The sequence below is a fragment of the Pipistrellus kuhlii genome, unplaced genomic scaffold (assembly GCF_014108245.1).
Source record: "Pipistrellus kuhlii isolate mPipKuh1 unplaced genomic scaffold, mPipKuh1.p scaffold_m20_p_1, whole genome shotgun sequence".
NCBI classification, from domain to species: domain Eukaryota; kingdom Metazoa; phylum Chordata; class Mammalia; order Chiroptera; family Vespertilionidae; genus Pipistrellus; species Pipistrellus kuhlii.
Window position 1 is genome coordinate 171,818,630 of NW_023425404.1, and position 12,682 is coordinate 171,831,311.

Sequence of the window (12,682 nt, forward strand, 5' to 3'; positions counted from 1 at the left end):
AATCTTGGAAATAACTTTAAGGTCTATTTATAGTCATTAGTATACATCAGTTATAGGTTGGTTGTATAAGCCTATAGCAAGACATTTAAATTTCTTTAAAATGTATTGGGTGTGTATAGTCTTTCAAATACACATATAAAGATTTTTACAAAGATGTTCATCAATAGTATTTCTCCGGATGTTAATATCTTGTGATGGATCTTTATTTCATTTTTATATGTTCTTGAATTCCTTAATTTGTGTTCAATGAGAATACATTATTTAATGAAAAACGTTTTTCAAATGGGAAAAAATAAGCCAACAGCCAAAGTGGAAGAGTGCCTTATTTATGTAAAGAACTGTACTATCATTTGGTATGTTGTTTATATTAGTAACCAGGCTTGAGATGCTGATTTCTCTTTCTCCCTAGGTCTCATGTCCCGTCTCCGCTACCCAGTTGGGCTGATGGGCAGCTGTTTGCCGGCCACCGCTGGTTTTAGCTATGGTAAGGTGTACACATGTGCTCCAGCAAAGCCTCAGATCCAGTAAAGACTTTACCCCAAGTTCCTGCCATGTTCTTTAAGTTCCCAGTCGCTCAGATGTCTATTGAGTTACATTCCTTCTCAAAGTTTAAATCCCCCTTCTGAGATGTTTAATTCTGTGCATCTCCTAAGGGCAATTTAAATTTTTTGGGGAAATGTTTCACTTTTACCTCAAATTTTACTATTAAGAGCCCTTTTGATAAATTATAGTTCTTTTCATTTGAGTGTTTGGGCTGGGTGTCTGGCAAATGATGTTCCCCAAGAGAACCTGTTAAAACGAGCTGCTAAAAGTGTCCTCATCCCTTTTTTTTTTTAACAGCACAAAATCTAGACAAAATTTGATTTTAACTATTTTCTAGTAAATGGGTTATTTGCAAATCTGTGAGAATACATAGAGACAAAGAATCCCATATTCTAATTTGGTGATGCTTTATTCCTTTAAGTTTTCTCATTAAATTTTCTCATATATTTCTCATCAGAATATACTGGGGAAAATTATAATGCAATTATATTGTGTAACAGGTAAGTAAGACTCAGGGTCTCTATGTTAATTGAGATGGAAGAGTGATCTCAGGGTGTTGTGGGTACCTGGATTCTTTCCTTGCCCATAAATACTATATATAATAAAAGTTCCACCATTAGCAATTTAAGGGTCAATGGCCCTGTTTAATTTTTTAAAAACTAAACTCAATTTTTGACATCCAGAACAGTGCACAATTTATTAGTCTATTGCCCAGTTATTTTTGCCTGGTTTTGACTACTTTACTAAAAATGGAATTGGACACCATGTGTTCTTTTGACCTGGCATCTTTCTCTCAGTCCATATCTCAGCTCACCCATGGTGTTGGGTGTGGTTGGTCCATTGTCATTGTGTTGTGTGGTGTTGCCTGGCATGACTATACGACAATGGATTTTTTTTATATGCCCATTTCGGTTATAACCAATTTTTGTCTCATATATTATGGATATTCTTGTATGTCTTTTGATGAAGTTCAGTACTCCAATGTTGATATATACTTAAGGGTAGAACTTCTGGGTCATAGAGTATGTATGCCCTTAGATTTCATCAGTTTTCCAAAGTACTTAATGAAATTACATTTCAATGAACAATATTCGGAGTTCTAGCTGCTCCATACCTCCCCACTTGCCAATATTTGTTATTCTTGTGGTTTTTGTTTTTATTTTGTTTTATTTTCACTTTAGCCAGTCTGGTACGTGTGGAGTGGTATCTCATTATGGTTTATATGTACAATTCTCTGATGACTAATTATTTTGATCAAGTTCTCATAAGTTTAGTGGCCATTTGGGTATTCTCTTTTGTGAGAAAATAAGTTCAACCTAACTGGTTTGGCTCAGTGGATAGAGTGTTGACCTATGGACTGAAGGGACCCAGGTTCGATTCCAGTCAAGGGCACATGCCCGGGATGCTGGCTTGATCCTTAGTAGGGGACATGCATAAGTCGGCCTATCAACTATTTTCTCTCATCATTGATGTTTCTATCTCTTTCTCCCTCTCCCTTCTACTCTGAAATCAATAAAAATATATTTTAAAAATAGATTGCAGTTAAGTAAAAATGATTACAAGGAGAAAGAAAGTTCAGGTTTTTTAACCCTTAAAAATAAGATTATATACCTTTAAAAATTGATTTATTTATATTATGAATAGGCATTCTTTGTTGGTTACATGTTTTGGAAATATTTTCTCCCAGTCTGTAGCTTACCTTTTGATTCTCTTAAAAGATGTATCTGATGAACAGAATTTTTACAAGTGTAATTGTCAATACTTTCCTCTATGGTTACATTCTGCTAAATAAACCTATGCCAATCACAAGGTCATGAATAGGTCCTCCCATGTTACTTTTAAAACACACTTGCTATTGGGAGGGGGAGCACTTTGCAAAGCTGTCGGAGCCAGCAGCTCTTACAATTCTTTTAAATGCATTATTTTAAAGTTCCAGCAGATGGTGGTATTGCTATATAAAAAGAGATTCAAAAGATTTGATACTTCTCAGAGTTTTCAAGAGGTTTTTTTTAAAAAAACATTTCCCCCCCTGACTTGCTTCTATAGGATGAGAAATATGTGGTAATGTAATGTCACTTCAAACATACATTTATTTATACAGTATATATATGTGGGTTAGAATATTAACATTGGACATATTTATCAGATGGATTGATTAGACTTTTTCCTAAAGAGGACTTAGAAAAGCCCTTTAGGAAAGGGAATGGGCAGTAGAAGGAACTGAAGTGGGGGACAGAAGCCCAAACTTTGTCTCACAAGGTTACTCACTAGAACAAAAGCAGACTTTGGACATGAATATTTCAGGTCCCAGATCTAGTTTTGGTAGGTTTAGCTTAGAAAAGCACAGAACTGTGTTTTATCCTGGCTCTCTCTGAAAAGAGAAAGCATGTTTTAATGTCTATAATTCTTCTCCAAATAAGTCAAGCTTGTGTTTTTGTTAATTCTCACTTGAGGATATTTTTACAATGATTTTTTAGAAAGAGTGGAAGAGAGGGGGTGAGACAGACAGAGATAGAAGCATCGATGTGAGAAAGACACATCAGCTGGTTGCCTTCCCTACACACCCCAATGGGGGCTGGGAATTGAGCCTGCAACCAAGGTACATGCCCTTGTGCCCTTGACTGGAATTGAACCCAGGACCCTTCAGTCCACAGGCCAATGCTCTAACCATTGAGCAAAACCAGCTAGGGCTCAAGCTTGTATTTTTAAACTTAATTTCTGGAATTACCCATTGAAGCCACAATGAGCGTATTAAAAATAGTTGTAGGCCCTCTCCACTCATGTGTAAACTTTCCAGGCTCTCTATAAAATAAGAGACGAGATCTAGGTGATCCCTAAATCTTTTCTAGCTCTAAAATTTTAGCAAGCTTTTCCCTACTTATAACATGAATTTTTATTTTTTTTAATTCATTTTTTACTTTTCAGAAAAGTGGGAGATAGATCCTTCTGAGTTGGCTTTTGTAAAGGAGGTCGGAAGCGGTCAGTTCGGTGTGGTCCATTTGGGTGAATGGCGAGCACATCTCCAGGTAGCTATCAAGGCCATCAACGAAGGCTCCATGTCTGAGGAGGATTTCATTGAGGAGGCTAAAGTGATGACGTAAGCATAAAGAATACCCAGACAAATGTCTCACAGCACCCTGGTATCATAGAAAGAACATGGATTTTGGAGTCAGTCACACCTGGATTTGTCACAACTCTGCCCAAGCTAGTTGTGTGACTTAGGCTAATTGCTTAACCTCCATGTGGCCTGGATGAGTCAGTTCACCTTTCCAAGCTGGTCAATGTCCTCACCTGTGAAATGGGGATAGCAATACCTACCTCAATGGACCAATGTGTGGATTAATTGAGACAATCTAAGAAAGTGACAAAAATGTGTGCTCTCTTTGCTTCAATAATAGGGCTTAATAGGTGCACTTTTCATTTTCTCAGAAGCAAAAAATGTTAACTTTGTCTTTATAGTGATATAAGGATAAAGTATTTGCTTTCAGAAGATACAAGAATTCTGGACTTTAGGGGGGACGGGAGCAAGCTGGAAGAGATTAATGGGGGAAAAGGATGAGCTATGTAATACTTTCAAAAATAAAGATTATAAAAATAAATTTTACCTTGAGGGGGAAAAAAAAATAATGAAACCAAATGAAAAAAAAAAAAAAAGAAAGAAAGAAAGAAAAAAAGAAAGAAAGAAAAGAAAAAAATTCTTAGCTTTAACAGAAATGGCTTTTTGTAGACTCTCACAGATCAGGATTTTGACTCAGCTGAACGTGTGGCTGTGTTTTACATCTATAAACTGGCCTGGACCAGGACAGGCCGATAATGTGACACAAATCAAATCAACTTTAAGTATTTGTTCAATAATTACTTAAAAGGGTGAAGAAGAAAACCCAGATTACCTAGATTCTGTTGTATTATCCCAAGCAATTTAGTTCTTGGTGCATGGGATGAAGCGCAACCAACTGAGCCATACTGGCCAGGTCACCTCAATTTTTTTTTTAAGTGAGGCAGGAAGAGCTCCCTTCTGACTTCTAACTAGGGAATGCATATACATTCATCTTTAAAAAAATAAATTAAGCTGACACACACTAAGCTCTATCTGGCAAGCATATACAGCTTGGTAATATACTTATAAAATATATGTGCATGTTATGTGGTAATATACATGTGACCTCCTTTTTATAAGTGTGTGGTTTGAATGGCACCTCCTTCAGGAAGTCTTCCCTGACTACCCTGTTTAATTGGCATCCCATCCCCAAATGCTTTCTATTATATCCCCTTGTGGCTAGTTCCATCAAAGCCCTTGTCACTACTCCAAAGCTTCTTATGTATTTGTTTTGTTTCTCCTCCACTAGAACGTAAGCTCCGTAAAATAGGAGCTTATTTATCTTTCTTCTACGACCTGGCGAGTGCCTAAAATGATGACTAGCATGCGGTTCAAAATATATTTGTGGGCTGCCGAATGAGTTAATGAATCCTCACAATTCTATGGGGTAGATTCCATTAAGATCCCAATTTTGTAGATGAGAAAAAGGAAATTTTGTAAACTTACCTAATTTGCCTACTGTCCCACAACAAAACGTTGGTAGAGTTTCTAATTGAAATCAGAACTGTGAACAGTTTGGGCACAAAAGCCATGATCTTCAATTAACTAACATAATGATCAACAAACACTTATTGGTCAACTACTCTAGGCCAGATCTTATAGCTGTCAACCAAAACGGTTAGCATCCTGTGTAGCTGTTCCATTGCAGTAAAAGAACAACTTCAAATCTCTTCTGGGCTTCTCATCACTGTATTTGGAGATGGAGCCTCACGTGGGAGCCCACACGCATGAGGCTTCCAGAGCCTGTGCTAAAGGTAATGTAGATTCTGTTCACCATGGATGTGTTTCTGCCACAGGAAACTGTCCCACTCGAGGCTGGTTCAGCTCTACGGGGTATGCATCCAGCAGAAGCCCCTCTACATCGTGACCGAGTTTATGGAGAACGGCTGCCTGCTGAACTACCTCCGAGAGCGGAAAGGGAAGCTCAGGAAGGAGATGCTGCTGAGCATGTGCCAGGACATATGTGAAGGGATGGAGTATCTGGAGAGAAACTCCTTCATTCACAGGGACTTAGTAAGTGTGGTGCAATTTTGCTGATTATTTGATGCGAATAATCATAGCATGCTTTGTAGGGGTGTCGAACTCAATCAGAGAAGGGGGCAAAATCTAAAATCCAGCCTAAATCGCGGGCCGAATGGTTTACTGAACAGTCATAAACTGTCATTGTGATGGAAACGCAGCGGAGTGCAGTGATGACAGCGCGGTGCGGGCCACATTGCAAGGCCTGGCGGGACGGATTTGGCCCGCAGGCCTTGTGTTTGACACATGTGGTTTAGAGGGACATGACCAATTTAGGACTTTTGTTATTTAGAATAATGCCTATGCTGGCTTAATTTTAAAGCATTTTCTTCTTCAGTTTGGAAGTGTAACTTTATTTATTTATTTAGTTATTTTTCTTTATTGATTAAGGTATTACATATGTGTCCTTATTCCCCCATTGCTCCCTCCCCCCTCAATCCCCTCCATGCCCTCACCCCCCTGGTGTGTGTGTCCTTTGGTTAAGCTTATATGCATGCATACAAGTCCTTTGGTTGTTCTCTCCCCCTTGCCTGCTCCTTCCTTCCTCTGAGATTTGAAGGTCTGATCCAGGCTTCTCTGTCTTTGGATCTGTTTTTGTTCATCAGTTTATGTTGTTCATTATATTCCACAAATGAGTGAGATCATGTGATATTACCTTTCTCTGACTGGCTTATTTTGCTTAGCATAATGCTCTCCAGTTCCATCTATGCTGTTGCAAATAGTAAGAATTCCTTCCCTTTTACCACAGTGTAACATTTCATTGTGTAGATATACCACAGTTTTTTAATCCACTCGTCTGCTTATGGGCACTTAGGCTGTTTCTAAATCTTAGCTATGGTAAATTGTGTTGCTATGAACATAGGGGAGCATATATCCTTCTAATTGGTGATACTTTTCGAAAGAGGACATAAGGAAGGTCAAGAGACATATGAAAACATACTCAAAGTCAGTAATCATCCAAGAGATGCAAATCAAAATGACAGTGCGGTACTATCTCACACTTGTCAGAAGGGCTGTTATCAACAAATCAACAATTGACAAGTGCTGGTTAGGATGCGAAGAAAAAGGAAGCCTTGTGCACTGCTGGTGGGAATGCAGACTGGTGCAGCCACTGAGGAAAAGAGCATGGAGTTTCCTAAAAATTAATAAATAAAAATGGAACTCCCATTTAACTCACTTCTAGGAATGTAGCTTTATTTTTAATTGCCCAGTTGATACTATAGCCAAGCAAGCTACTACCTTAAATATACCTTAAACTAATCAACCACCATGCAATAAAATTAATTCACTTTCCTCTCTCACTCTTTCCCCTCCCTCCTTCCTTCCCTCCCTCCTTCCCTCCCTTCCTTCCTCCCTTCCTTCCCTCCCTTCCTCCTTCCTTCCTTTTTTCTTCCTTCCTTCCTTCCTTCCTTCCTTCCTTCCTTCCTTCCTTCCTTCCTTCCTTCCTTCCTTCCTTCCTTCCTGTAATCATATAGGCATTGAGTACCTAGTAAATGCCAAGAGCTCTGCCAGGCATTGGAGATACAATAGCTTAGAACATGCACCAGTGGTTCTCACCCAGGGTATGAAACCGCCCCATGTGGATGTGGTTTGGTTCTAACAGGATTGCATCAGCATTACCCACATTAACAAGAGGACTAGAAATACTAAACCCTTCTGTTTTGTAATGTTCAGAATAGTCCAAGTAAACAAACAAACATACAAACAGAGTCAAGGCTTATCTTGCCCCAAATGCTAATAGTCTGCTTTCCTGCTTTGCTTATTCCCCTTGAAAAACATTTTCTAGCTACTCCATATTTGTTCATGATATTCATACTGTTCCTTCTATATCTATGCCCTTCCATGTCTAATTTCTAAGCCCAAAAAGAACTCTGACAAGCATTCTGTGAGAAATCCCTGCTATTGTCATCTAGAGGTAATCCAGTACTCCCGTCACCATGACCAGAATGACCATATTATTCATCATTCTGGCTGAAATATTTTGGAGAGAGTTAAGAGGCATAATTTCATTGGCCCCAGGACACCATTGCTTGTCCTACATGACTTAGAATTCATGGTATTTATTATTTTATTATTTCTACTTCCTAATTGTTTTCATTGTTTACACAAATGCTAGACTCTAAACTCCTGGAGATCAAGGCCTAGGAGTTAAAAAAAAAAAAAAATCACAATACCCAGATCATACCCCAGACCGATTAAACCAGGATCTCTGGAAGTAGAATCCTGCCATTAATATTTTTTGAAACATGTCTGGAAAGTCCCCTGTGCAGTCAAGGTCGAGAACCACTGCTCCAGAGCTGGGCTGCCTTGTTTGAAATCCGCCTCTGTTTCTTACCAGCTAAGAAGCTAGTTAACTAGTTAAGTGGTGTTGGTTATAAGCACCTCCCTCATGTGAGCTTATTGGGAGGGTTACATGCATGAATATGAACAAGCACTTAACTCAGTGCTTGGCTCAGAGAAGAGCTCAGCAATGCTAACTATTGTTATTATAATACATAGCAGAACCATTCTTCTGCATTCCTCCTGGCGTATTCCCCAGTGTCAAGCACCAAGTAGCTATCAAACAGATTTTAGAGTGGATGGATTTGGCATCATTCCACCTAGCTCACCTTCCTAAACTCTGCAGGTTTGCCTTTCCTGATGAGGCTTAGAATTTAAAACTCAGGCGACAGTTCTGATCATTCTCTTGGCTCCAAGGGTCTTCTTGCAGACCTCCCTTCATTGTTTTCCTTCATCTCTTCATTGTTTTCTTTTGTGTTCTATTTTATCCACCTAAAATGTATTAGCTAACAAGGAGTCTTTCCCTGTCAAGGGCTTACCTTGTAGTCTGTCTTTGAGATTGCCAGCTCTTGTCAACGTCTTCCCAACTGGCTCCTTCTGACCTAACCATTTCAAGGTTCTTGCTTTTATTTTAGGACTAACTACATCACAATCATTTGATAAGAGAAAAATTCTATCAGACTAACCTCAGTAATAATTTTCCTGATTGGGTTGACTGAAAATAAAATGATTGTCAGCAGATAGATCATTTTTGCATTATATAACCCTATATTTAGTTCACTGTGGTAATATTAAGAAACTAAAGGTCCAGTGCATGAAATTCATGCATGGGGGGTGGTGTCCTTAGCCCCGCCTGCTCCCTCTCCAATCTGGGACCCCTCAAGGGATGTCCAGTGGGATTGGGCCTAAATGGGCAGTCAGACATCACTCTGACAATCTAGGACTGCTAACTCCCAACCACTCGCCTGCCTGCCAGCCTGATCACCCCCTAACCACTCCCCTGCTAGCCTGATCACCTCCTAACCACTACCCACCAGCTTGATCAATGCTTAACTGCTCCCCTGCTGGACCAATTGCCCCTAACTTCCCTCCTCTACCAGCCTGGTCACCTCTAACTGCCCTCTCCTGCTGGCCTGGTTGCCCTCAACTGCCCTCCCCTGCAGGCTTGGTATCCCCCCAACTGCCCTCCCCTGCCAGCCATCTTGTGGCAGCCATCTTGTGTCCACATGGAGCTGGCCATCTTTGACCACATGGGGACAGCCAACTTGTGTGTTGGAGTCATGGTCAATTTGCATATTACCTCTTTATTATATAGGATGTGAAAGTATCATTTTAAATAGTTATAGTCAATGAGATGTAAGTTTTAAAATACAAGTCCTCAACTTTTATTAGCAATTATATGTCCCAAAGATATGTAATGACTATCCCTTATTTGTTATGTATATTGAGCCTTCTTTTTATTTAAGATACATTTTAAAATACACACTCTTTTTTATGTCAAGATTCATAGCTTATCATCTTTATTTAAGAGGATTTCCTCATTAAGATTGAGTAAATCTTCGTATTTATCAAGGATACTTTTTGAAACTATTAAAAATCTTTAAAAAGTGTTACAATTTCTTTTCACCTTTTTATCCTTTCTTTGAAGAATCATTAAAATCTCCCATGTGAGGGCAGATGTGCCAAGTCACATACATCAACCACCACAGGTGCCACCATAAAAATAACAGGCTGACCACATGGAGAAGTAGGCCGGGGCCCAAATGAACTAAGGAAAAGGAGAATAGAAACTCGAAAGTAAAACTTATATTCGAACTCAGGTTCTCTTCTTTTTTTTATAGGCGGCAAGAAATTGTTTGGTCAGTGCTACAAGTATAGTAAAAATTTCAGACTTCGGAATGACAAGGTACATAATACATTTTGCTATTGTTTACTCATAAGGGGAAATCTTGTATTTGTCTACTGATAAACTGAATGATGTTATTGGCTTTGCTTTTCCTCCCATGTTAATGTGGCTGTATGGCCTGCTGACCCACTTTAGGACATGCACCAATTTTAACTGTGAGGTAAATGGATACTATGGGCTATTCTGATCTCTTTTCATATATCATCATTAATAAAACTGTGACATATATGAAAATGAAGAGTAATTTCTCAGTCTACTCATTATATGTGTAAGATTAAGAAAGAAGCATATATATGTATATTTATACATACACACACTAATAAAAGAGTAATACGCTAATTAGACCGGAAGACCTTCTGGAGACCTTCCGGACAAAGCCATGGTGGCAGGGCCAAGGCAGAAGAGGTTAGGGGCAATCAGGCTGGCAGGGGAGAGCAGTTGGGGCGATCGGGTGGGCAGGGGAGGACAGTTGGGGGTGATCAGGCTGGCAGGCAGAGGGCTTAGGGACAATCAGGCAGGCAGGCAGAGGGAATTAGGGGCAATCAGGCAGGCAGACAGGTGAGTGGTTAGGAGCCAGTGGTCCCAGATTACGAGAGGGATGTCTGATTGCTGATTTAGGCCTGATCCCTGTGGCAGTCGGACATCTCCCAAGGGGTCCCGGATTGGAGAGGGTGCAGGCTGGGCTGAGATAAATACCCCTGCCCCCTGGCCCCGTACACGAATTTTGTGGACTGGGCCACTAGTGTGTGCGTGTTATATTTAGTTATATTTCTGAAAGAAAAAATAATTAATTTGTCATATTTATATATATATATATATATATATATATATATATATATATATACATAACTAGTTATATTTCTGAAAGAAAAAATAATTAATTTGTTATATATATATATATATATATATATATATATACATAACTAGTTATATTTCTGAAAGAAAAAATAATAAATTTGTTTGCTCAGTTCTGATTTTTCTATGTCATCATCATATATCCCTATTATCTGCCGTAGGAGTTGACTTTAAGTCTACAGCTCAATAGTATAAAAAATCTAACCATATTCTTTATAACTCCTTGCAGTTTATATTCTGAACCCTTTCCTAAAGGTTGCTAAAAATTTAATTTCGGTCAGTTTACAGTTTCTCCTTGACTCTCATCAGGGCCCAAATCCACCCACTGAGGTCTACTATTTCTACTGACTTCCCAGCTCAAGGGGCCTTTTCTAGAGGGACAGAGGGGAGTGGTGATGGAGGCAGGTCTCACTCTTATTCTCCCAAATGAGCCATTCTCCCAAATATTTTGTTAATAATTCCATCCTTTGCCTTCTCTAGAAACTCAAGAGCTATGAAAAATGGTTCCTTCCCTTTTGTTTTCTATGATTCATTCTTTCCCTTTAGTAGAATGAATTATGGTTCAGTAAAGACTCTAAAGATGAGGTGAGATAAAATATGAGGGGAAAAGAAGTGCAACATGGGGAAGCATTAATAAATAAATGTAAAAATACTATACTACATACTCAAGACAAGAGGCTACATAGCACATGTTAACGATCCTCTCTTCTCTCCAGTTGCCCATTCTTGGATATTTCAGCAAATGTCCAAAAAAAAAAGAGATTATTATATTCTCAAAAAAGAGAGAGGGTTTAATTTTTTTGTTATTTTTTAAAGGTGGTTGTAGCGGCCAAGACCGGATTGGCTCAATGGATAGAGCGTCGGCTTGGGGACTGAAGGGTCCCAGGTTCGATTCCGGTCAAGGGCATGTACCTTGGTTGAGGGCATATCCCCAGTAGGGGGTGTGCAAGAGGCAGCTGATCGATGACTCTCTCTTATCGATGTTTCTAACTCTCTATTTCTCTCCCTTCCTCTCTGTACAAAATCAATAAAAATATATTTAAAAAAAAAAAAAGGTGGTTGTAGCGATTACTGATTTCTTTCTCTATAGGGTCATTTTAATGCACTAGAAAATTTCCACCTCAAATATATTATGTTCAAATACTTTTATTTCCCCCTTCTCTATCCCACAAAAAAATATGCAGAAGGGCAAGAAGACATTCAGCTGTGAATTTCTTTTTTATTATATATTTATTTTTATTTCCTTTTTATAACCTTGATTGCTAGACCATTCAGCACACTTCTTTGCAGATTTTATTGTAATTAGCATAATACGTAGGGTATATTTTGGACCGAAGCATGGCTATAGTTTTCTGAGATCCGAATAAAATAAACAAAATTGAGGCTTGACCTGGAAAAGAAACACTCTAAAGACAGCTTTCCCACTTTGAGGACAAAAAGAGAGGGTATGCAGAACTTTTGGGGGTAAAATACATTGTCTTCTAGAACTGACTTCACTAAAAGACTTGAAGTAAACAGAATTTAGAGGTGACACAAAACACAATGTGCTTTGCAATCTGATGGCCGTAGGTACGTTTTGGATGATGAATACATCAGTTCTTCTGGAGCCAAGTTCCCAGTCAAGTGGTCCCCTCCGGAAGTTTTCCATTTCAACAAGTACAGCAGCAAATCTGATGTCTGGTCATTTGGTGAGTGAATTTAATGTCCTTTCAACGGAGCTTTATGTCATAAAATAGGCCAATCTCCTATTGAAGTTTTGATTTCATAACGGGATGCAGCATTTAAAAACAGTGCTTTCTGTCTTAAGTGTTCTGATCACACCCAGGCTGTCCTTGGCAACTGGTGTCCTTCACCCTCTGACATAAGTCTGCCTTTTGGATCTTCTCCTTCCCCACTGAGCACTTGCTGTGAAACCATAAGAGGGTAGAGAGTCTTCTGATCTAAAAAACAAATTCAGCCGACATGCCCATACCCCAGAGACT

At 39.0% G+C, this 12,682-nt stretch overlaps 1 protein-coding gene across 1 annotated transcript in view; it reads left to right on the forward strand.

The window, feature by feature from the left end:
• Positions 1-12,682, forward strand: part of LOC118707136 (tyrosine-protein kinase TXK) — a 57,497-nt gene that overhangs the window by 39,984 nt on the left and 4,831 nt on the right. Inside the window, exons 9-13 of the mRNA XM_036417056.2 lie at positions 410-484; positions 3,469-3,640; positions 5,437-5,653; positions 9,781-9,845; positions 12,270-12,388. Of these exons, the coding sequence (XP_036272949.1) occupies positions 410-484; positions 3,469-3,640; positions 5,437-5,653; positions 9,781-9,845; positions 12,270-12,388 (648 nt within the window). The remainder of the gene's footprint in view (positions 1-409; positions 485-3,468; positions 3,641-5,436; positions 5,654-9,780; positions 9,846-12,269; positions 12,389-12,682) is intronic.